The following is a 27,098-nucleotide window of genomic DNA, read 5'->3' on the forward strand; positions in this document are numbered from 1 at the left end:
ACTCCCCAGGGAGGGAGGGAGCCTTGGGGTTTGTTCAGTTGCGCAGTTCCACGTCTGTCAGCAGTCATAGGTTCTCTTCCTCCGGCTATGTTTAGCTTTGTTTGTCTTCCATGGGAACACAACTTTTCTCAGCTCTCCATTTATAACAACTCATCACCAAGGACCTGAGTCCCAGAGGATGAGCCGGATATGATCTGGGTTTGTAAATATGCAAAGAGAAAAGAGAGGGCCCTTCCATGAAGAGGTGTGACCCCAGCCATTATTGGAAATGTGTTCCCTTTCCAGTCCAGATCCAAAGACATACCCCTCTATCCTTCACAAGTTCATCTGATTTTAAAAGCTTTGGCTTAAAATACTGTAACAACTATGTATGGTGTCAGATGGGTACTAGACTTATTTATTGGGGTGATCACTTTGTAAGGTATATAATTGTCTAATCACTATGTTGTGCTAGTGTATGTTGTGCAAATTAATACAATATTGCATATCAACTGTAATTGGAAAATAAATTATTTTAAAAAAAACTGAAAGAAAAGAAAAAGAAAGCTTTGACTTAAAACCTTTCCTGATGACTCCTGCCTGCTCTGCCCTTTCTCTTTGTTGAAACTTTCACAGCATTTCCAGTTTGCACCATTCAATGTAGCACTCAGTTTGGTTACTGACTTGTATTGCTTGCAAACTGCTTCATGGTTACTGGTTTCAGCTTCCTAAGGAGACTGTTTCTAACAATAGTAATAATGATGATAATGACAAGAATTGTTACATGGCTGACTCTGTGCATATACTACTTTCACAGGTTAACTCATTTTATTCCCCTAATATCCCTAGTGAGGTATGTACTATATATTATCACCTTATTTTTCTTTTTACAACTGAAGAAACTAAGGCACAGAGATGTTAAATAAATTGCCCAAGGTTGCAAAACTAGTAAGAATTAGGCTTTGATCTAGGTTGAAGAGCCCTTGGGGTCTCTAACAGATGCCTTTTAGACTATCTGCTAAATCCTGTTTACGCCATAGTACCTAATCCTGTGAATTAAATTTATCATCCCCATTTTCAGATGAGAAGGTTAAACATGCCTGAGGTCACATAGTCAGACCCTGGGGACAGTTGTGATTCAAATCCAGATAGATCTAATGTTTTCTTTTTTCTCACTAAATGGAAACCTTGGATTTAATTAATATTCAACGCAATCATCATACCTGATGCTCATCTCTTTTACAGCCCTGACCTTTGCAGGCAGGGGGAGGAGAAAGGATACAAAGATGCTGAGATAAAATCCCTACTGCTTAATAAGTTCACAGCCCTGGGGGAGATAGATGCGCAGACATGGAGGTGTACTAAAATGCTGCGATGGCAGTTGTGAAAGTTCAACAGGCACAAAGAGATGAGGTTGGAGTTTCAGGGATCCTTGGATTGTCACATAAGGAAGTGAACTTAGATTTTCTATAAAGTTTTTAATCCAAGATGTTGTGATAAAAAAGATTTTGTGATAGACTCTGCTGACCAGAAAATTCAGCTAAGAGTACCCTGAGTATTGTGGTTCATTAGGTTTCTGCTATGAACAATAATACCCTCCAAATCCATTATAAAGTGTTGGTATTTCCTAGGTTGCTCCTGGTTCCATAAGGAGTGGGTAGAGGTGGTCACGGATTGCCTTCTGGGAGAATATGTTTGTTTTGTTTTTTTCTGGGAAAGAGGATCCATAGCTTTTACTGGATGCTTTAAGACAAAAAGTGTCATCCAAAGTTTAAAAACCACTAAAATGATGTTTTGAAAGTATACCTGAACATGTAACTATCTGTAACTATATGTAACTATATAAATACACACACACACACACACACACACACACACACACACCCTTATTTTTGTGTAACAGAAAGTGTCAGGCAGGAAACACACCAAACTGTTAACAGCAACTACTTCTGAAGAGAGATAGTTTAAAAAGCAGAAGGCATGGGAGACTCATTTTTACTCCACATAATTCTGTAATGATTTAAAAATTAAATAATTATTAATAATTTTCAATGAGCATGTATTACTTTCATAATTAAAATGTAAAAAACAACAACAATCTGATCTCTGTTCTATAGCACTGTGGGTAGACCATGCTGAGAAAACCATACTAGTGAGGAAGCAGCGGCTCCGGAGTTTACTACAGGCATTGTGAACAATGAATCAGTGGCCAGTATTTAGCAAGCTTGGGTCATGGTTGTCCAGCTAGGATAACGATAAACTGCTGCTGTCCTGTGGACAGCCAGGAAGCTCCCTGCGGCAGCAGACTTACCTTGCACTTGGTACCCAGAGATAGGCGGCACTGAGTGGAGAGTGAGACCAAGGCCCTCAGAAGCAGCACTGGGCTCAGAGAGTATCAGCAGCCTCCGCAAACAGGTCTACTGTGGATGCAGCTTACAAGTGAAAATGGACCCCACGCCTTCCAAGGTCACATCTGCATACAAAGTCATCACTATAGGAATTGTCATCATCTAAACACGAGCAAGGACAGAGATTTTTTTTTTTTTTACAAGCACATATTATTCTTCTGGAGGGTCTGGCAAGTAGAATACAGAACTGAAAGACAGTATCCTGAGGTTTCTTTCTGACCATGGCAATGGACAAGTCCTCTGCCCTGTCTGGCCAGCTAGTTCCCCGTTTTGACAAAATGATAAAATAGCTTCTACCAAAAGCCTCCAAATCAGTCATTCTGAGGTCAGGTGCCAAATCTCTGCCATGGTTCTAAAAACAGCCAGAATATGAATCACATAAAACCGCCAACTTTATTTCTTTAATATAAAACAGTATAACAACAGCATTAAGGATTTTAACTACTTTCATCTTTCAGCCTAAATTTCTTTTAAACTAATAGTTTAATTAATCTCTTACTTTACTTGTGCTATCAAATCCATATTATTCCCATTTCCATTTCCCCCCACCTCTGCATCCTGAGAATCAACAGAACTTGAAACCCTAACACCAGCAGGAAATAGAAAACTAGCCAAGAGCAGATCTAACTACAGTCCTTGGTGAGTAAGTGATGTAAATAGCCATATTTTGCTAGCTGCTCATGTATAGGTTTAGTATTTTACTCTGATAATATATGTTGTGAACTTGCAAGTTATGTGAGTTGGCACCATTATCTGACAGGAAGCAGGCACAGGCAGATTCCTTTGTAACAAAGCCTAGCTCAGTGCTGCATACAGTTGTGATGCTATGAGAAACAATTATGGCCAACCCCAGATAAAGGAGAATTGACTGCATTTAGATAAAAATTGCTATTTCTCAAATTTCGAGGTTAAAAACTATATACTTTGTAACCAGAACTAAGCTCAAACTAATTATGTTCTATTTGGGATTTTTCTTCTGCTGGCTAAATCACCATTTAAAGTATGTCAAAACATTGGTTGGAAAATTGGATAGCTAATAATTAAAAGGTGGCAATGGTCCCATAAAGGCCCATCCCTTCCAACATCCTGTTCTTTTAGGAAAATAATCCACTTATTTCTGAGCTGACTCTAGAAGGCTTCCTTCTATATCCTTGTCCATTCACTAGCCTTGATATTTATTGTGTACTTCAAAAAAAATATTTTCTAACATTCTGTTTAACATTTATTTTCCTTTAATTTCTATTTATATTCTGTTTTCCAAATTTTCACTCAGTTCTAAAAAAAGCATTCCAGTAACTAATAGCTTGACACAATGTCAGCTATTTAAAAGTTCAGATACTAGGTGCCTGTCATCTTTTGCTTTTCACTGCCTTCTTGCACTTGGGGGAGAATAAGTTAAACTACATTTTAAAATGCTGTTATTCTTTTTGAATCATCATTAAAATAAGACTGGGGGAAAGAGAGGTTATACAAAGGAAAGGGGAGGCTGTAATGGTAGAAATGAAGCCTTCGTTGATGAAGCTGCTAAGAACCAGGGCTTCCAAGAAAAGCCAGTCTTGAGGAAAAGGCCGAGTCCTTTGCTCCTTATCAACACGAAACTACTGATGTTTTCTTTCTGACTTTATTCCGAAAGCACCTTTTGGCTTGCCTGCGCTGTTTCTAAATAGACAAGTGCTTATTGCTCAAGAAGGTACACTTTCTATAAGGCCCAATTCAGGCTGTGGATTATTTTTATTTTGCCCCAAAATAAAGTGGTTTTAACCTAGGATTACAGAGGTAGGAAACCTAGTGGGGTCTGCTGGAACCCTTATGCCAGTTTTCTTCTTCCCTGGTCCTTTCCCCAGGGAGATGTCCTGGTTTAAGTAAGTGTCTCTTGCAAACATTTACAAAACAAAGTTAGTCCCCAGTAAATACAAAACAGATAATATCCAATTAGGCAAGAAGTGGAGTGATTTATTCTCATACTTTCTTAGAGGGAATATACACTGACAATAACCTTTCTGGAGGGCAATTTGGCAGCATTTAGGAAAGTCTTAAAAACAGTGTACTCCACTTCCAGGAATTTATTCACGGAAAGTCAACTCTTCTTCCAGTTCTAGTCTTCTTTCTGTTATCTCTACATATTAGGTTGATGGGTCATTTAACCGTTCTTAGTGTGTTCTGCATTTTCATAATAGATACAATAAACATATACTCCTTTGGTAATCAGAAATTTTAAAAATCACCAGTAAATACAAAACACACACAAACAAATCCTGTCCAAAACCACTTGCATTTAAAAGTGCTTAATGTTAACCTTTGGCAACCAGTTTCTTTTATGATGATGATAATGATGATAAAAAACTCAGTATATGTTAACAGTTTTTCCAACAACCTCGAGTTTGGGAATATAATAAAAAAGCCCATGTCCACTTTTGTGGCCATTATTTTCATAGAATAACCTAAACAGAACTTCAAACCATGACAATGATTTCCTCTCCCTGAGGGCCCACGGACTGTTCCTTTAGGCTTCCACAAACTTTCACTGGATATGTGAGTTAATCCTAACGTGGTAGCTACAGTTCTTCCTTCCAATGCATCTGGAATCTCACTATCTGATGAGATATTCTTTACCTCCATTTTACAGCAGGAGACATTATCTAAATTCTTTGGATCATATGACAGTAGCCCTGGGAACAGAATGCAAGTTTTAATAGTTCTCTGGCCAAAATACACTACTGTACTACTATTTCAAGATGTTTTCTGAAGGGTCCACTGGGACTCCATTTAAAACCTTCTGGTCATTGTTTGCTAACGGCTAGGAGGGATTTAATCAGGGAGGAGCCAGCTTGGGTGTTGGAGGAGCTCCTAAAATGTCTCCAAACTGTTTTAGGAGAAAATGCTTAACAGAAGAGGACTTATTCCTGCCCTGGAATAAACTCATTAGAACTGACATATGATGTAACCACAGACTAAAAGAACTACAATTTTTTGAACATATTACATCCCGAAGGCAAATGAGGTTTCTAAATATTATCAATATCAGATAATAAAACCTGTTTGACAAAGACCATAGCCTCAATATACTGGTTGACAGCTTCCTCCTCTAAGAATAATTTTGGCATTTTATATAACTTCTCTACTAGGATCTAGTTTTTATACTAGTTTTTTTGAAGAAATTTTCTTGAAGAGGGTTTTATTTGATGACTCAAGTAAAATTTTCTGAGGTAAAAAACCTCATATCACTTCAGTGGACATTTTTCTCTTTCCACAATCCTGACCTGAGGTAAGCAAAGAGAATCACTTTATGATGAGGCCAGTTTAGTTCTAGGTTCCAGAAAAGCCCATGTTTCTCAGTAGCTCAGATCAAATCAGACCACCATTCTCCCCGCCCCGTTCCCCAACCCCCCCTCCCCCTTTGGGCAGAACTAAGCCAAATACCTGAATCAGTTCCAGAAGCATCTCTGGTTTTATTGACTAAGTAGGATCAGTAAATCTCTCCTATGTTATTTAGGCAGACATTTAGTCAGCCTTGTATTTATTTGCACAAGCAAAATGTTTTCTTCCCTCTTTTCTAATTCTTGCATAATTTATCATGTATAAATTCCTAAAATCCCACCCAGGAACAAACCACCACAGCAAGGGTTTCTGAAGTTAACCCCGGCCCAGTCCTACTGAATCCAAGTCTCTTGGGATAGGGTCCTGGAAGCCTCCTTTTAAAAAAATGCTTTTACAAGTGCCTCTGCCTGCTGAAGTATAAGAACCTCTGCAGCAGAACAACTGTAAGAGTGAAAGGAAGAAATAAATCCCAGCAAGCAGAGGCAGGCAAGATTTGAATTTGAGGATTTAATACTAATGGGTTCATAATATTTAAAAAAGAAAAAACAAGTCAGTGGTGAGGGATCTGAACACCTTTGCTTCGACAACTCCATCTTCAGTTAGGTCGGCTGCATCAGTGCACTGATACTTTCTTCTACCTCCGAGAGCTTCTTCAGGACTTGGTTGACCTGGGCCTCATCAAATTCCAAACACAGAAATTCAGATTCCTGGAAAACATAAAAGGATGTTTTAGAAGAGACCCTCAAGATAGCCAACGCTCTGGATCTGGTGTGACCCAGCCCCAAAGACCCAGCAGGCCTGACTCAAGCCTCTACACCTAAATGATAGTTGACCTAGCAAAGCAAATCCAACACAATAGCCTAAATGAAACAACTTCTATGAGGTGTTTCATAAATGTTAAAGAGGTATTCGAGGATCTCGTCTGTCAACACCTTTGATCCCATAATAATCTTTAAGGTAAATACTTAAGTATTGTTGTTTTACAGACGGTGGCCCTGGGGAACAGAGAGGTTAACCTGTAATACAAAATCAGAAAATGGCAGTCACACTGTGAACTCCCAGCTCTGGTTGACTCCAAAGTCCATACTATCTCCACAGCACACTGGAGGATGACAATGGAAGGAGGGTTTGGATTGGCTCTGTGTCAGCCTGGGAATTGGGCTAACTTGGATTTACCAGTTATACTAGAGATTGTTACAAGCTGTGACCAAGTGACTTAGGAAACAACAACCAGATAACTGAAAGATAACCAGATCTTGAAACAGCCTTAAACATTTCTTGGGCCTTTCCACTTGCTGCAAGCCAGCTCTCCCAAGATTTCCCTCAAACATATTCCCTACAATCATTGTTAGGATGATCAATCAATCAATCTAGGATTGATTGATTGAGCTAAGAAGGAGGCTTTTCAAGAATGGCGACCGAAATTTCATGTGCACTAAACAAATCCTAGGTGCACACTGTCTTAAGAGACAAGGGCAAATTATATATCCAAGAGTGACTATATTCAAGATCCTTAAGGACCACAATCATGTCATTTTTAGAGCAGTATGAATTATTAGAAATCATATAATCCAACTGCCTTGTTTTTTAGATAGAGAAACGGAGGGACCAGGCATGTTAAATGACATACCTGTTGTCCCTCTGTTGATGGCAGAGCCACCAGATCAATGCTTTTTTTCTTTATATTTTCCTCTCTATAAATACTACGGCATTTCCCACTCCCATCCGCAAAGTGGCAGGTAAAAGACCACCACAAGCCTCTTCAGAGGGAGGGAGTCACTCTGTCATCAGCTAGAAGAACCTTCAGGAGGTGACTTTGAAAAGGTACCTTTGCTGTTGCTAAGCTGCTGTGCTGAGTCTGTCCGGATGGCACCGACTATCCCCCCGGAAAAACAAGTGCAGAGAGAAAGAAGGGGCCTCTCAGATGAGAGTCTCCCAAAGGGAGGGAAGCAGCTTTCCCTGACTACAGGGACCTTTCTCCTCGAACATGTATTTGGATAGATGAGGGGTATAGTCTTACATGTGTGCTTAGAAACTGCCAGGTTTTCATTTAGTCAAAAGCAAAAACCAATTTAAAACAAGAAAGAAGCTTCCTGTGTTTGAGCTACAAGAGAGGTTATCTCCTTTTAGAAAGAAGAGCAAATTTATGGCAAATTAGGCAGTGCAGTTGGCTAAATTAAGAACAGGTCTCAGATTTGAAAGCTTCTTATTCTTCAATCAGTCTTATCGAGCTCTTTAGCTTAACTTTAAAGCATTTTTCAACATTCAGCCTTTGAATAAATGGTCTAGAAACTAGTAATTACCAGAGTCTAACATATATATTCAGGAAACTGGAAGAAAAAGATGATGTAATCCACCACTCACCTCAGTGAAAGAAAGTCTGTTACAAAGATAATCACCTGGTTTTCCACTTATATGGGAAGAGATTATCAAACACAATGCTCATAGAGATAAGAATACTTGAGCAGAGTTTATTAATAAATACCCAGGATCTTTTCTGAGTAGGGGTCGTTAGTTTGTTGTAGGTTTTAGTACTCACATTATCTTTGATTGGACCTCGTAAGTATTAATGAAGCTTGGTTTATTTTTAAAGGAAATCAAATACTAAAGAGAAATTGCAGGCTAGATAAAGAGAGTCAAAAGTTAAACAAATATTTTCTATCCACTCCCAACCTTCATCTCTCATCCCTTGAAACAATGCACACTAACAGTCTTAGAAAGACACATATGAGTATAACCACATCTAACTCTTGAAAAAACTGTCTACATGAAACTGTATTATCAATGCCTAGCTTCATCTAGTTATGCGATCAATATTTTATCAGGAATTTAAGAGTCTTTACACTGGGGCTTTTTTTTTTTTCAGATTTCACATTTGGTTGGAGTACCCTATAAAGTGCATCTAATGCACTTGAAAATATCTTTAGAAATGCAGGTCATGCTTATTTAGTCAGGCACAGAAAGTACAATCTGAAACATCTCATTTTGTTTTTCAAAGTCATCCACCCTGACCTGGGCCTAACTGATCATAATAATGAGAGACAATAAGACAAATTCCTGTATTTAAGTATCTAAGTCAAGAATTAGAACCTGGGCCAGCCTGGTGGCTCAGGCGGTTCGAGCTCTGTGCTCCTAACTCTGAAGGCTGCCCGTTAGATTCCCACATGGGCCAGTGGGCTCTCAACCACAAGGTTGCCAGTTCAATTCCTTGAGTCCGGCAAGGGATGGTGGGCAGCGGCCCCTGCAACTAAGATTGAACATGGCACCTTGAGCTGAGCTGCCTCCCCAATGGCTCAGTTGGTTGGAGCGCATCCTCTCAACCACAAGGTTGCCAGTTCAGTTCCTCGAGTCCCGCAAGGGATGGTGGGCTGCGCCCCCTGCAACTGAAATTGAGCACGGCACCTTGAGTTGAGCTGCTGCTGAGCTCCCAGATGGCTCAGTTGGTTGGAGCAGGCCCTCTCAACCACAAGGTTGCCGGTTCAAATCCCACAAGGGATGGTGGGCTGTGCCCCCTGCAACTAGCAACAGCAACTGGACCTGGAGCTGAGCTGCGCCCTCCACAACTAAGACTGAAAGGACAACAACTTGACTTGGAAAAAAGTCCTGGAAGTACATACTTTTCCCCAATAAAATCTTTAAAAAAAAAAAGAATTAGAACCTGCTTCTCTTCAGTAGAGCGTAGATACAGCATAGGGTAGAGTCAGAAAGTGGTTAGCAGATGAATAAGCGAGCACATCACTGAGAGTATGTATGTGCTTTGTGATCATGGGGAGTACAGCAGTGTCTTAAGCTCAAGGATTTAAATAACTATTTTAAACTAGAAAAGAAAGCACTGGCAAAAGATTCAAATATTCCCTCCAAGTGCAAAAGCTAAAAAGTCATAAAATCCTAAGAAGAGATCCTTGAGAGGCCACCCTCTCCAAACCAACAACAACAAAAAACCACGCTAGCTTTACTGACTTCCAGAGAAGAACATCTCACAGGTTGTTAAGGACCCTTCCCCAGGTAACCACTCGAATATTCTTCAAGAAATTCTTAACTTGTCAAGCCTAAATCTTTAATGCTTTAGTTTAAACTCATTTCCTAGCAGGTACAGAGAGCATAACTGATTATTAGTTTATATAGCAATTGAAGGCTGTTATCAAGCAAGTGTTTAGTTTTCTCCGTCTTTATACTAAGTAACCTCTTTCTATAGGATGTCCATTTAAATAACTGCCTTATCTACACCCATAAGCATACCCTGAACAATTCTTTGGCGTAACAATACCACAGGGACAAAAAGCTTAAAACAGAATATAAAAAAGGACTATGACCTATTAAATACCTAAGTGGAACCATTTAGAATAAATTCAACATAAAACAAAAAAGAAATCTCATAACCTATTTCCTATATTATTATTATTATTATTATTTTCCATGCAAAATTTCCACAAAGCTTTATCCTCAATTTATTGGACAGATTGAGCGTTACAACTTTGGCAAGTTCTAACATGTTGTGGTTTCTTTAAAAAATGCTGAAGTTGGGGAATGAAGAGTAAGAGTGGGAAAAGGTGCCTTAGGATCCGATCCCACTAATTGATAGTGATTCAAGAAGGTCATATACAGCTGGCCACATTTCACAAGGCTTATTCCCCAAATTTTTATTTGGTTTTATTTATTGACACAAAGGTACTCTTGACTGAACAAAAACTTTAGCCATACTTATCCCTCTGTTTGGGCTGTCCTTTCATAAACTTACATTAACCCTGACCTACAGCTCTGCCATTCTTCTGTATTTAACAACAGGAGAGAAAACAAGAACACATGGCAAAGGTCAAAACTGGCAATGGCTTCTTGAAGAGTGATTATATAATAAATAAGATACCCAATAGCTTTGAACCCTACCCACTGGGGAAGTTCAAAACATCTTCATAAGTAAACCTGTGTTCACTACTCATTCCCATACTTCCTGTGGGTTTCTCAGAATTATCATTGATAATGTTCCCGAACTCCTTTAGGAGACCTCAAAATAGCTTCTCTGTGGCAACGGATCTTCCAAGTTGCTTCCTAAGGAACCATTAACCCCAAATTAAAATTTTATAGTTCCCTGAAAACTGTGCTGATTATTTTCCACTTGTCCTTTCATATCTAATTTCTAACCTTCTCTGGCTTGTTCCACACTTTGTGAAGATGTTCTCTAAGATTGTGTCACTCCATTTTTTTCTGGCTTACAGTTGGGTTCAGGAAAGAGGAGAGAGAGGTCAAGATATTTATTCCCTAACTCCCAACTCCTCCTCTGCCATGTCCAATATTTTCTATGTGGGGGTATTATTTCTTCATTTCTCACTTTACTCTCTGGCCTCAATTACTACTTCAGTATAAACATAAAGATGAGTCTCTTCAGACTGCCAAAGTATATAATCACCCAATCCAACTCCAAAGATGAGCAGAGCAAGGATTTTCATCATGCTTAAGTTGACAAGAAGGCTGCCCCCACAAGTGTAAATAACAGGATGAACCAGAAACAATATTTGTTTTTTTCTTTTATCATTTGATACCAAAATCTTGTATAGTAGTACTTTGTACTAAAGAAGAAAAAGAACAGTAGTAACAACTGTGGAAGATGAGATTTCATTAAGAATTTGCATCAAATGTCTTGATTCCAGAAACGTGGCCTTATCTCTATCTGTAACCTGTTCTTATGTGCTATATCTAAAGCAATGGATAGCTTATGCTGTAGTTTAAACAATACTTTAAAAAAGAAAACTTGTGATTTATAATCTTTTCAAAATCTTTCAGCAAAAAAATTTAGCAACATATTACAACCAATGATACTCACGTCACCTTTTTATTGTGAGGAAATTCTCATTTCAAATATAATAGCCGACAAGTCCTGCATTTACTGTGTAAAGAACATGCTAACCCAATTTTCTAAAAGGGAAAAAATATTATACTGTAAATCACAAAGCAAATTATCCTATGAGGATGAAAAAGACTGAAATCAGATGCTTTTGGAGCTCTAAGATTGCAACTTAATGACCAAACAAGTAAATTAAAATGACCCCAAAATTGAACTGGTCTCCGTTATGTGCTAAGAGCTATGTGGGACTGTGACAGAGTCTCCAAAAACTAGACGGATTCACTCTAATAAATGAAAAAGCAACGGCTCAGCAAATACTAGTTGCTTTCAGAGCCAGAGCAGCTTCTAGAGGAAGGGTTTATCCATATTCCCAAAATCTCCTAGAAAAGTACAGGGCACTACCAGTGCAGGATAAAAGCATTAACCATTACTGAACAACAACTACTGAGTTTTCTGGAGATTTTGTGAAGACAACCTGATAACAGGAATTAAGTGCTTTAAAAACGTTAAAAAGCCTCCCACAAATTCTAATCATATTAAAAAATATGATGAAATTAACTTTTAATCAGTTAACTAGAAACTCAAGGGGGGAGAGAGACATTGGTTATCTAGGAAGCTTCAGACCTACCACTGATGGTAAGTTACTGCTAAACAAAGCTAAGACAACTAACTTCAACTTTACAAGTAGCACATACATGTTTTACATAAAGTGGCAAAATTTTAAAATAAAATAACGTCAGATCTTAATTATTCAGAGTCCTATTATCTGTGTCTCTGTTGCTTCATTTCCTCTTCCTTTTTGGGTCCATCTTTTAAACAGTTCCACAAAATGGAAAAAGAAAATGAAATTTAAACTGGTTAATCTGACTAAATCATAGCAACTCTGCAAGAAGTTTTACAGAAAAGTAGATTACAGCTATCGGGAAAAAACTTTAATCGTGACTTCACATAACTACTTTTGAAAGTCATACCATATGGTGCAATTTAAATAAAAAAGATCTTCTTATTCCAAATATTTCCCTTCCTTTAGTAACCAGGTCTACTGTTCTCAGCCTAGATATCTTTTAAAAGATAAATACTCCCAGGAGAGGTAACACAAAAAGTCATCAACACCTTTTTATTACTTGAATCAGGAGATTTATTTTCTTTCAGGAAGAATGAACCCAAGAAACCTGCCTTAAAACACAGGATATCTACCACTACACTATGAGGTATAGATAGGACAGAAACTATAAAAGAACTAGGAAAGTACCAAAGGCAAATCCTTCTCCTTACCCATAATCCATACCAGATGCACAGATCCATAGGTGAAGACCTTAAGCTACTCAGATCCCAGATCCATACTCTCCATGCCTTTCTAATCACCTGGATCACTGAAGTTGCTAGGCACCAGGAAAACCTACATAATCTTACTAAGGGAGCATTAGCAAGATAATCTCACTGAAAACCAAAGGTTGAATTTACACAAACACCAATACAAGGTGTGATCAAACAATACATATGGTGAATGTTTAACTAAAAAACAAAATGTATTACAATAAAAGACACATTGCCATTAATTTCCCTCAAAATACTCCCCCTTGCTTGGAACGTACTTATCCCATTGTTCTTGCACGTTCTGAAGCAGTTCTGTAAGTCCTCGTTTGTGAGTGTCTTTAGTTGCGCTGTCATGGCTGCCTCAAGGTCCTGGATCATTTTGACTTTGGGGAAGAGCCAGGAGTCATACGGTGTCAGATAGGGTGAATAAGGTGGATAAGGACACACCGTAATGTTTTTATTTTACAGAAATTGCTGTATACCAAAAGTGATGTGTGACATGGAACGTTGTCATGATGGAGGATGATTTATAACACACTTAAAAACACACCTTCTCTGAACCATAGCTCACACCTGACTGACTGCACCAAACAAGTTGAAACTTGTCACACACTCTTACTAAGGTTCGATGCACCACTTCCTGTATTGAAAATCCGACTTTCTGTTGGATGGCACGCGGCAGTGGCATTCACTGTATTTTGTGATCTCAATGGGGAAAGGCTCCATGCGACACATTGCTTTTGGTACGACAATTTCTGTCAAATAAATACATTACGGTGTGTCCTCATCCACTTTATTCACTGTATCTGGCACTGTGTGACTTCTGGTTCTTCCCCAAAGTCAAAATGACCATGAAAGGTAAACATTTTGAATCGATTCAGGACATCAAGGCAGCCATGACAGTGCAACTAAATACACTCACGAACGAGGACTTCCAGAACTGCTTCGGAAAGTGGCAAGAATGATGGGATAAGTGTGTTTGAAGCAAGGGGGAATATTTTGAGGGGGATTAATGGCATTGTGCCTTTCACTGTAATAATTTTTTTATTTAAACATTCACTCTCGTTTTTGATCACACCTCATACATCCTTCTGCTGCTGTGTTTTCACTTTTATCTGCAGGCTCAGGGCCTGTGAGCCAACAAGGCAACGAGATTCCAAGAACACTGTCCATTCAAAGTTTGAATTTCTAAAAGAGAAAGTGGGAGAATGCCAAGAACAAGACCCTGAGATTCTTTTGGTTTAAGATTTCTTAACTAGAAAAAGAGTTAGAGCCATCATGTAGAAAAAAACTAGACATGCCTGTCTGGCCAATGTGTAGTCAAAGGAACATGAATTTTGGCACAGGCAACCCTGACTTGTTTCTGAAAGGAAGGAAATAGTTATGACCTTGCAAGAGTGAGTGGTTCTTCCACTGGCTGAATGATGTACTGCTAAACCAAGACTAGCACTATTCTTTCTCCCCCAGAGATTTCAAAGCAGCCTGACATATATTCTGCTCCCAATTACCAGTCTGTGGATAGCAAAGGGTAGACGTACCATCAATTTTTATTTTACCACCAGAAAAAAATAACACTAGAACCAGCTATGTGAAGACCAGAATTCCCAGTTCTTTGATTCAAACCATTGCCCGCTGACACATCTCACTCTGAGTTTGGACACTTTCAAACCCAATTAATGTAGTACATGTAACAGAGTAGAATGGGAACTAATTTAAAATACCTGATTTTATACTGATTTACATAAACACCAGGACATTTACAAAGCTATTTTAGAAACACCTAACAAAAGAAAATAAAATGGAGCCAAGTTATAGAAACACTAAAAGCTCAATACAATTAGATCACTGGTTGAGTTCTATGTTGTACAAAACTGTGCTCCAGTTCATTTTACGACTTCTCATTTTCAGCAGGATTTCAGTTTTAGCTGTTAAGATTTCCTGTATTTTGAAAAACTTTGGCTGAAAAATTATTTGGGTAGAAAACTATTTTTAGATGTTCTGGTTTGATCCATAGGAAATCATACCAGCTTCTGGCTAAGAGAAGTAGTTCTCATGAGAAAATGGACAAAGAACCAGAGGGACAACTGCTGAACAGCTGAAAAGGCAAATCACATTGAAGGAGGGAGAAATTTCACTTTAATCTTAGAGAAACTAAATGATAAAACTCTTTAGCACTTGAGCGTGTTGCTAATTTTAGTTTGAAGTTCAAGTTGGGGCTCCTGTCATTCCTGATGAGGTACATTCCAGAGCAAACTCATTTGCAAACAACTTTGACAAACAAACTACAATATATTTACATGACAGGAACCGAGAAGATTAAAAACAAAAATCTCATCCTGACCACTGGTCAGGCAGGAACAAAGTATGCAATGGCACTCACTTTCTAAGGGTTCTTGATAATCTACAGATTAAGATGGGGGAAACATCTTTTTTTTTTTTTTTTTAATTTATTGGGGTGACAATTGTTAGTAAAATTACATAGATTTCAGGTGTACAATTCTGTATTATGTCATCTATAAATCCCATTGTGTGTTCACCACCCAGAGTCAGTTCTCCTTCCATCACCACATATTTGATCCCCCTTACCCTCATCTCCCACCCCCCACCCCCCTTACCCTCTGGTAACCACTAAACTATTTGTCTGTGTCTATGAGTTTCTGGGAAACATCTTAATACATCCAGTAAAAAGGAGTTCCACAATGAGACAAAGTCTTTGCCAGGGGAGGAAGACAAGCACTACTAATCAAACCAATTCTGGAACTGCAGATTTTCTCCAACTAGAGGGATCACCAACTTGATCTGCCAATAGTACCACTCTCTCTATTCCCAGCTTTCTCAACGTGGTTTAAGTCAATGATAGCACAGCTAAGCGGAAATAGGCACAGTGACAAAGCAGCATTTCCCTTAGCCCTTCTCTTGAGGAAGCAAATATGTAAAGAGGGCAAAGGTGGAAATGACCAAGGATAGGACTTTCAAATTCAGAAAATGATAATTTGGGGAGAAAAAATTTTAAATACTTTTTTTTCTTTTTGCTGAGGTTATGAGGAAAAGGGACTAATTGCATTGGGCTTCCAATAAACTCCAAATACAGCTACACTCTGAGGTACTATGGGTTGGGACTTTAACATATGAATTTGCAAGGAACACAATTCAGTGCATACAATTCCCAATGCTTGGAGGGTCCTGTGTTTATCAAGCATCTGATAAGTGTTTATGGTTGGTTGATGATGATCTCACACATGATTCTAGGCTTGCTGTTCGAAGCATACAGAAAAGAATTTCTAATAGTCCAGAAACAAGAAAAACACACATATATGAAAGCTATCTGGTAACTGCTCAGGTCTGCCAGCCCAGTTTGGCAGAAGCTATAGCTGGCCTTATCCTCACTGAACTTGATGTTGAAATGTCATTTAATCTATGGAGGCTGCCAGATAACAGCTGCCAGGAAAGGGATTGGAAACGGGGAGGGGGGGGGGGGGGAAATCTCCTAATCCTCACTCTCAGAGCCTATCAGAGCCTATTAAGTACTTTGCTTGCCAACTATGTCCCAAAGTCTAGCTCGGGTGACTGACTCAGGGTCTGGCACACCATTCTACCAGAGAATATGGGGATGACGGGAGGAGAAAGGATTTGTAGCCACCAGTCTCTCTAGCTCAAATAACTTGTTGCAAACTTCTGGAGGTGGCAGAAGAGAGGAGACTGTATCTTTATTATTATATATAGGGTTGAATTCTGACATCATTTAAGGTGTTGGGCCTTTGTTTATATGCAATAACCATACCTCACATCAATGTGGTGCTTTACAGTTTAGAAAGCACTTTCACATGCATGACCTCATCTGATCCTTGGAACAGCCCTGCTAACTAGAAATCTCCTTTTCTGTAAAACTTCTTGCAGAGTTGCTATGATTTAGTCAGATTAACCAGTTTAAACTTCACTTTCTTTTTCTATTTTGTGGAACTATTTAAAAGATGGACCCAAAAAGGATCAGGAAGTGAAGCAACAGAAACACAGATAATAGGACACTGAATAATTAAGATCTGATGTTATTTTATTTTAAAATTCTGGGCTGGCCCGGTGGCTCAGGCGGTTGGAGCGCTGTGCACCGACATCGCTGGTTTAATTCCCACATGGGCCAGTAAGCTGCGCCCTCTACAGCTTGTGAACAACAGCTCTCCCTGGAGCTGGGCTGCTGCGGGCTACCATGTGCTCTGAGTGGCCGACAGCCAGGGAGAGCTGCCATGAGCTGTTCTGAGCAGCCAACTGGCAACTGACTGCCTCAGCCGGGGGGAGTGCAAGGCTCATAATACCAGCATGGGCCAGGGAGCTGTGTCCTACACAACTAGACTGAGAAACAACGGCTTGAACCAGAGTGGTGGGTGGGGAGGCAGAAGAAGGGGGAAAAATTGTTTCTTTTTGCCACTTTATATAAAACATGTATGTCCTACTTGTAAAGTTGAAGTTAGTTGCCTTAGCTTTGTTTAGCAGTAACTTATCATCCGTGGTAGGTCTGAAACTTCCTAGATAACGAATGTCTTTCTTCTCCCTTGAGTTTCTAGTTAACTGATTAAAATTTCATTTCCCATAATTTATTTTTTAATATAATTAGAATTTGTGGGAGTGGAGGCTTTTTAACTTTTTTAAAGCACTTAATTCCTGTTGTCAGTTGTCCTCACAAAATCTCCAGAAAACTCAGTAACAGTCCTGTTCCAAGACAGCGTTAAGCTTCTTTGAACTCTGTAGAAGTGACAGACCTTGTTCATCTGATGCAAAACAGATCTTTTCAGCTATATCTGGCAGGAAGACTTTGTCAGATAATGCAATGGATTGTATGGGTTTTGATACACTTCTAATCCAATTTATGTAGGAAAAGAAAGGAAGGCCTCATTTACTTATAATTGCCCACAAATCTAGAAATGAGAAGTTAAAAGTTCACTCCTTTGCAAGCGACAGAGCAGGTAGTCAGGTGCTAACTGGAGAAGAAATAGGCTTTCTTATTTGGTCACCACTCTTTCAGTGGACTTTGAATGCAGAGGAGGGAATATGAAAGTTTGAGGGGGATGAACGGATCATCTCTGGACTCTGGGGTAAAATGAAGTGCCAAAAAATAAAATGCCACAATTAAAAATAAGTGAATCTGGAAGATAGGAGTAGGAGAAATTGTCGGAGAAGTGTGACAAAACTGAAGACATAAGCAAATTCAAGGGGATACAGAAATTACAATAATGACAATAGCAATGATAACATTTACTGACACAAACAAAATGCCAGGCAGTACACTAGTGCTTTATATGCATCAATTTACATTGGTGAGGATAATTTTATCCCATTTTACGTGTGAGGAAAGTGAGGAATGATGACCAGCTTGTGTAAGGCCACATGGGATAAGTCGCAGAGGCAGTTTTAAACCCAGGTCTGTCTGGCTGCAGTCTGAGCATTCAACCATTTCACAATCCTGACTCACATTCATATGTAACTTCAACAGCATCAGTAATAGCTGCAAAGTACCTACAGGTGAAAGTTATCCTATGATTCAGTTAACATAAGACTCAAAGGAAAGCTGAGTGTTGACAGTATGATAACCTAGTCCACCTAAAGTGGGCCATAACAACATCTGGATAGGGAATGAATATATCCTGGTGGCACGTGAAAGATTTCTAGCTTTCTTTTAAGTGTAATGAGGCAACAGCACAGCTAAGTTAATATGTGCATGTGACCCAGGCAGAGAAACGTTATTATAAAGTTCTTATTCTGAGGCAAAATGGCCTTTTATTCCCTCTCTCTTTCTGTGTATTTGGGGAGTAGGGTGGGGAGGGAGAAGCAGGGAAGATTCACTTTTATATGTATAAGCTACTTGTCTCCATCACCAGGAGAGTTGGAGGCAAGGTTTACCTTTGTTGTTCTATGGACTAATGTGTGGAGCTCCTTGAATGAGACTCCTCCTTTTACTCCAAATCCCAGTCAGCAGAACCAAAATACTTGCTGAAACCTGGGATTCTCGCCATCTATAATCAGAAGGAATTCCCAATGCTGCCTTGGTGTCTAACCCAAGAACATCAAATTGTTCAACTTGAGAAAAATCACATCTGCATTTATAATTTATATGAACCTTTGGAATGTAAAAAGATAAAGATATTAAACTGTGGGTTTAAACCTGTAACGTCCTTTATATTTGGCCCACATCCATTCTCTAGCCAAGTCCTGGGTAAACAGGACTAGATGGAGTGAAGGGAAAGAGAGCTCTTAATACTCGTGCCCAAAATAGAATAGTTCAGTCACACATAATTAAGGCCTGACTGAAAATCTAAAGAGAGTGCAGGCAGCATGTACACTGTTATAAATAAAACAAGCAAACAAATAATTAGTAAAAATAAAGCTTCCTCTACTTCGTAGTTTATCCTTTTTTGAAAAACAACACATTTATCACTCTATCCAAGATTATGTCAATAAACCAGAAATGTGAACTGAGGCTTAAAAAAAAAAGGACAAAAATATCAGTGAAAACAACCATTTTGAAGAAAAGTGAGGTATGTCCCCTTAGAGGTATAAAAAAATCATCTTGACAGAATGACATATATTTCCTCTGTGAAACTGCAGTCTATGTTTATCTCCTCAACTTGGTTTGGCCAATTCTTTGCTAATGGAGGAAGCATGAATAGAATATGGTCCTTAACTGCCCGCTGAGGTGCTTCAGTTGGGTTTTGCTGGTTTTTGAAGAATTTTAGCCACATTTGTAGAATATAAGGCATTTAAAATATTTTGTTACATAGTTTCAAGTACACACACACAAACACACATGAAGGCAAAAATCTGATTCCTATATTCTTTCCCCACATTCACCAGTTGTTCAGTTGTTTACATTTTGCCACATTTGCCTTGTCATTCTCTTTCTCTCTTAAACAACCACTTGAGAGTAAATAGGGGATGTCATTCCCTTTTATCCTTAAAAACTTTAGTGTGCATTTTCTAAAGACAAGGATATTATCTTACATAGTCATGGTTATGTAATATTGATAAACATTAGTGTCTAATCCAGTCTCTCCATTTAAATTTTACCAAATGACCCAATAATGTTCTTTATAAAAATTTTTTCCTGCTCCCAAATCAAATCCACAATCACACACTGATTGCATTTAGATGTAAAGTACCTTTCGTCTCCTTTAATCTGGAATAATTTCTGTCAGCCTTTCTTGTGTTTCTTGATTTCGACATTTTTAAAGAATATAAGCTAGTTATTTTATAGAACGATAATGTGGGTTTATCTGAGGTTTCCTCATGATTAGGTTCTATGTGTGTGCACATGCCTATCTATTTACAAGTTACTGTCTCTGGTAATTAGTGTACAAGGGCTTTGAAGTCATATAAACTTAAACTCAAATCTAAATCAAAACCCCACCACTTCCTAGCTGTGTGGCTGGCTAGGTTTCAGTTTCCTAATCTGTGGAGTAGTCATTTTAAAAGATTTAACTGGTAAAGTTGCTGTGAAGATTTAATGAGATAATGCATCTAAAGCAATTTAACACAGTTTTTTGGGAGTGGCTAAAATTGTATTTTACACCCCTCTGATTTAACCACAGCATTTCATACCCAGCAACATTAAAATAATAGTGGTTGGTTAAGCAGCATCTCTATTTACTTTCCCAAAGGGAAAAAGAAGTACCTAACTCTGACACCACGCACTGCCTCTAACAATCTAGTCTGGCAAACGTGACATCACTGCCAGCCTGAAACTGGCAGCAGCATCTCACTTCCTGGATGTCTCCTAATGGCTGCCTCCAGATGTCCTGCTGCTGCCTTACTAGCCCAAGAAGTACACACATATTGGCTAGCAGAAAAATACCAGAGGCGCTACAGTGAGCTTGTTCTTTCCTGCTGAGCTCTCACTGTGACACTGGCCAGTGCAGTGGATTTGAAGAGTATGCCAAAAGCACCAAACGCAAAGAAGACTCCGGGCTAGAGCTGCCAAAACTGTGAACCTGTTTAGGGGACTGCTAATCAGTACTCTGAAAGCAGAGTCAGGGGCTCAGGTGCAAACTCTATCCTTACTGTCAACCCATCACTGTCAATCCTAAGAAAGAAGAGGAAAATACCCAAATCAGAAAATTTTCTTATAGTCAAATTGAGAAATAAAATATTCAACAACACTGAAAAATCAGGAAGTCCATAGTTTAAGTTGTGTTCATACTTCATTTGCATAATTGCCTTACCCATAAGAGGGCAAAGGAGCTGGTATGCACAGCATTTCCAATCTATTGTTTTAGTATACTTTTTTTGTGTGTGTTTTCCCCTCTCCTCCCTCTCCACCCCAACTCCAAATCAAGCCGCTGTTCTCAGTCTAGTTTTAGAGGACACAGCTCATGATCCATGTGGGAATCGAACCGGCAACCTTGGTGTTATGAGCACAGTGCTCCAACCACCTGAGACACCTGGCCACCCTAATATGATACTCTTATCCTCCTGTTAAAGAAAAAAAACCACAGGACCAAAATGTTGTCACTCCTGCTAAAAGCCCATGATATCAAACCTAGATTTAATACCTGATCTAATTGCAGCTTCAACCTCTCCCAGAAACAATCTTAATCAACCAGTATGGAATTTTTGGGTCAAGCACTAAGGGGTAATCTGTCACATGGACCCTCTCTACCCCTCCACCAATAGAAAGAACAGACAATCTGCATAATAAAAAAAATACTTCCCATTCTCTTCCCCCAAAGAAAAGATGTCCAGGCAGAAAATAATCCTTTCTTTCCTTTTGTCAACAGCTCTCTTACCCCACCCTTCTTCCTATAAAAGTCTTCTGTTTTGTACAATCCTCAGGGCGCTCTTCTAGTTGGTAGATGGGATGCTGTCTGATTCATGAATTGCTTAATTAAAGTCAATTAGATCTTCAAATTTACTTGGCTGAATTTTGCTTTTTAATGTTCCCTATCTTCTCTTAGAAAATACCAATAAAATTATTCTGTTTATGTTAAATCAATCCTCTATGTTAGATGAAAACAAAACAAAAAAGGATTATAGTAGCTGTAACAATTCTTCTAAGTACAGAAGTACAAACCTATTTTTGAGATTTGGAATCTAACTTAATTTGGGTTTTCCTATGGTAGTAACTCAAATAGTCCACTATTTTTCTGTTTTCCCCATTGTCAATTAGAACTTCAAATGAAAGTCAAACAATCCCTAGAAGTAAAAAACAAAAAACCAAGAAAATGCCTGTGTCCAGAATTTCAAACTGTGAGGAGGGGCCTCCAGCAAAGTAAATGGATAATTATGTTTTCATCACTATGCTGAAAGGAAGGTTCACATCTGTAGTCTGAATAGAAAATTCTAATGCAAAGCCTTTATTTCATCTTCATCAATGAAGAGTAAAAATACTATAACATGAACATTAAGACAGACTATCCATTAATTTTGTCATTTACAGGGTAAAGACCCTATGTCTGAGTCTGCCTCCAAGAAATACTTAGATTAAAATGAACTGTTTTAGAAATGGAAATTATCAACTGGAGGTTAAATCTAAATAGATGACAATGAAGATGCTATACCCTGAAGGTCACTATTTGCCTCTGTTCCTTAGGACATAATGGCTGAATTGGAAATTTCCAGAAAGTCATACAATAGTCCTCCTTTATCTGTGTGGGGGATATGTCCAAGACCCCCCAGTGGGTGCCTAAAACCGCAGATACCGGTAGTACCGAACCCTACATATATTATGTTTTCTACACATAGCATCCTACGATAAAGTTTAATTTATAAATTAAGCACAGTAAGAGATTAACAACAATAACTAATAATAAAACAGACCAATTGTAACAATATACTGTTGTGGAGTAGGAACAAAACTTTCCTCTACCCCTTCTAGGTTCTTCGGGCTAGTCTAATTAAATCTACATGAGACAGATTAGATTAACAAGAGAAAATAAACAAATTTAACTACATACACGAGAGTCAGAGACTCCACATACAGGAAAGGTTTGAGACAGAAAGAGAAAATGAGGTCTATATGAGAGTCAGAGCTAAGGTTTAGGAAAGGCACCTTGGAGCTTCAGAGGGGAAGTCATTTACAGGATGATAACAGCAGATGCTCAGTAATTAGAAGTTTGCCTGCCCCGTAGGTCATAAAAAGTTTTTTCTGGCAATAACTTTTATTATGGGCAAGGCCCCCAATTTAAATACTTTACAGGAGAAGTAAAAGTTTCTCTTGGGCCCACAGGGTCTCAATTGCCTTTAGCTCAAAATGATCCACATGCCAAAGCAGCGTATCTGGGGAGGCCTGTTCTGAACCTCTTCACTTGAATGGAAGTTAATGTGACTGTGGTCTCTCTCTCTCAAAATATCTTACTGTACTGTACTCACCCTTCTTTTTGTGACGATGAGAGGTGATAAAATACCTATGTGATGAGAGGAAGTGAGGTGAATGACGTAGGCATTGTGACCTAGTGTTAAGCTACTATTGACCTTCTGATGATATGTCAGAAGGAGAATCATCTGCTTCGGGTGACCTTGGATCATCAAGCTCGGGCTATGACGATGTCGACAGTTGGATGTCAGGAGCAGATGATGTCGATGGTTGAGGAAATTTAATATTTTAGGACTGCGGTTGACTTTGGGTAACTGAAACTGTGGAAAGCAAAATGTGGATATGGAAGAATTACTGCATATACTTTTGCAAACATCTTTAATATGGGGAGAAAAAACACTTCTCAGCTCACTCCACTGAAGCACTTATAAAATCTCAGTATTATGCTTAAAAGTTCAATTTTGAAGGTTAGGGTTTGAAAGGGGTATGCAAATTCTGCCATTTTATAGTCAGTTTCCCTTTATAGGAAGATCAAGAAGTGAGCCCAATCCATCACTTCCCGTGGCAACCAGAGCAGGAGTGAAAAAAATCATTGTTTTGAGAGTTAGACAATTTGGATTTAGATCTGGCTACACTATTATTAACTGTGTGACCTTGGGAAAGTCATTCAATGAGTCTTGGTTTCTAAATCTAGAGAATGGAAAAATAATGCCAAGCACCCTACACCATGTCTAGTGCAAAACAGATTTAATAAATGTTAGTCAGTCTTTCTACCCTGTTACATATGACACTTCATAAGAAGCTCTGCTAAACACTTTAACTACCAGTTATGTTTTCTTCAATACAGGCACTTGGCTCTTCTAAGTGACAAATAGTCATGTGAAAGACTCATGGAGACTGACACTGTCCAGGAGAAACAAAAAAGTTCTCACACTGGGGAACAGCACCAGCTGCTTCAGGCTATGACAAGCCCGAAACAGTAAATCAATTCCTGCATGTTTTTATAGTATTACTTAACAGCTTGAGAGCTTTGTGTTCTTTCAACAGTCTTTTTCTCCCTGCAAGGATCCGGCACACTACTTGCCCTCTTTCCCCTTCTTAATAGGGGTCTTTATTTCAACAAGACCGCACAATGGATTCAAATATTAGGAATCAGAAAAGGCCAGGTTCAATCGTGAAGAAACTGGAAATGTCTCAGGACTAAGCAATAAACTTTCATTAATCTTTTAGCATCTGGATTTTTATGCTTTCTGTTCTTGGAAATAATAGACTTGCTGATACACTGGTTCAAACATGTCTATGTATTTCCCTCACCTACATTATCACAGAACTCTTATCCTGTAGAAGACTTCTTAGTGAAGTCCAGAATCTCAGACTCTGACTACATGCTACTAAAGCAATGCTTCACGACCTTTCCCACTTCATGATACAGACAGACCTTGACATATGGCACCTCTGAACTAAAGAGACTTGAAAATATTGATGACTACAAGCAGCATTGAGAAAAAAGGTAAACAAAGACACACTTAGCTGCCATCTGACTCAGAGACTTGCACCACGTAAACATAATTGTTTCAACTCCAAGCAGCTCTGAGTCAATGTCAACACTCCTTTACAGGGCTAACCACCCAGTCAGATCTAAAGGAGAAAGTGGACGTCAGAAAAGCAACCAACATTTGATTTTGGGGCAGCTTGTTTTCAATGTGAGGACCATAAAACACTAAGTCAGTGAATTAGGCATCAAAGACCTAGGAGTATTTTATATCTGACAGGTACAGTTCTAGACACTGAGGATTAAGCTGTAAACAAGATAGTCTCTGCCCTTACGGAGCTCACATTCTAATGGGGGGAAAAAAGAGAGAGAATTTATTAAAACAATTTAAAAGGCAATTTCAGTAGATCAAAATTTTGACATCATGAGAAAACTGTTAGCCACCTCCCAGGAGTTTATTCAAAGAGGGGAAGAAGACTGAATAAATTGTAGACAGAAGCTGACCCAGTTCCAAAATTCAATTCTCACATTATTGTGTCCTTGCTATGGACTTAGCGTCATTGCCTCTCTCCTTTGGTAACACATACAAAAGCAGGATGAGATCATTTGCAGGAAGATAATAAAGACCTAGACAGTATAAAATTACAGAGCACAAGACCAGAAATCTGAAGATCTGGGATCCACTTCCAATTCTATCACTTAATATTCACATGCATTTGGGTAATTTACTTAAACTCCCAGAGCCTGACTTTCTTCATCTATTCTATCCCACTTTGTAGTGTGTTTTTTATTTTAGGAAACCCTTAAATGAGGCAATATAATAAAGGAACCTGAAAATATTTACAACATTGGACAAATACCAACCATTAATGCCTAATCAAAATGTTTGTAGGAAGAAACAGGAATAACTATATTTAAGATCAAAATGAATCCCTGCTCCTGTATATTAGCTGTTTTGAAACCTTTGCTTCCATTGTATTGTCCCAAAGGGCTCACTCTTTGGAGAAAAGTGGATCCTAAAAAGTGATGTCAACACTCAAAACAGACTATCTTAGTGATTACTCCCACTCTGAGCCAAGGTCAGAAAATTACTTCCTGAAAGGTATTTCATTTCTTGGAATCCTAACCTATGATTAAATGTTCTTTATAAGTTATTCTCGCTGATTATTATCAATTAGGAGGTACAAGTAAGTATAAAGTCCCCTTTCTTAGCTATTGAGACATATATTACCAAGGACCTTGATGTGATAATCTCTCTTTTCTCCTTGAAAGACTGTCCTTTCACTTTCCGTGGCTATCTCTATCGCCACCAGCTTAAGTTCAAATGCCCGTGGAGCAGGAGGGCCCAATAGAGAGCCAAAGCAGCCTGGAGAGAACGTGAGGAGTGGTGGGACAGAAGCAGTGAGTACACAAATCCTCCAGAGGAATATTCGTTTCTCAGCTCCAGCCTATTGTTTGTAGAAAAGTGGACTCAGTTTTGACTGATCTTTATTATTTCAAGAGTCCAGAAACCACATTTTTTTGTATGACACCTCTGAAATTTTATTTTATTTGCAAAATGCCCGCAGTTACCTGGGGCTACTATCAATTTATAGTGCAGATTTCTTCTGCCAGTGAAAAGGTGAGTCATTTATTTTAAAAGTATTCCTTGATGCTAATATATAATTTATCATTATTCTAATATGGGGAAGTAAATATTAAGCTGGGCCTTGCAAGCTAGAGATAGGAAAGAGGACATTTCTGGCTGGGCAAACATTATGTGAGAAGACAATGAGGTAGAAATATGCCTGGCATGTTATGGGGAGGGAGGAGAATGAATAGACCAGTTTGGCTGAAAAAGAGAATTCCTTTAGAAAAGGAATCGGACACAGATGGGAGAAAAGTATGAAAAACATTGAATTCTACAGTAAAGGTTACAATTTTTATAACCTTTAAAAGATAGTCTATAGACAATGGAGAGTCATTATGAGGGAGATAATTGTATTTCATACCTTGACAAGAATTATATGTTGCGGTTCTTCCCATTTTTTCCAAAATAGAGGCTAAGGCTCAATGCTGACCCATGAAACTTAAAGTTCTGAAAAATTCCCAAATGGATGTCAGTTTAACCAACCACACTGTGAGTCAAAACTGTTGGCACTGGTGGTCAAGGCTTTCAAAGCAAAAATTAAATGATCTCCAAAGGGCTGTTTCTTTCTGATTAATAAAAACATTTAGGATTTAAAACCCAAAGAAAAGGTTACTGGACAGTTTGGCACATTGTCAGGTTCACCATCAGACTGCCTGTCAGCCGGCAAGAAACTGGATGGAGGGAGGCTGGACCCCAGAACACACACCAGTCCACGTTCACCAGGTATAGACAAGCCTCCAGCAGCTCATGTTTCAACTTTCAGAACCATTTCTGTTTTATTCTGCAACAAATGATTCTGGGCTTCCAGTCTAGTTGAT

The 27,098-nt window shown here is 38.7% G+C and overlaps 1 protein-coding gene across 2 annotated transcripts in view; it reads right to left on the reverse strand.

The window, feature by feature from the left end:
• Positions 1–6,193: 6,193 nt before the first annotated feature.
• COMMD1 (copper metabolism domain containing 1) overlaps positions 6,194–27,098 on the reverse strand; it is a 112,994-nt gene continuing 92,089 nt past the window's right edge. For both annotated transcript variants that reach the window (XR_016020450.1, XM_019717676.3), the window contains one exon: positions 6,194–6,412. Coding sequence is in view for 1 of the 2 variants with exons in the window: in XM_019717676.3 (XP_019573235.1) it covers positions 6,305–6,412 (108 nt within the window). In the remaining variant the exon portion in view is untranslated. The remainder of the gene's footprint in view (positions 6,413–27,098) is intronic.

This window comes from Rhinolophus sinicus, chromosome 2 (genome assembly GCF_057876585.1).
Source record: "Rhinolophus sinicus isolate RSI-liver-muscle chromosome 2, RSI-T2T, whole genome shotgun sequence".
Lineage (NCBI taxonomy): Eukaryota > Metazoa > Chordata > Mammalia > Chiroptera > Rhinolophidae > Rhinolophus > Rhinolophus sinicus.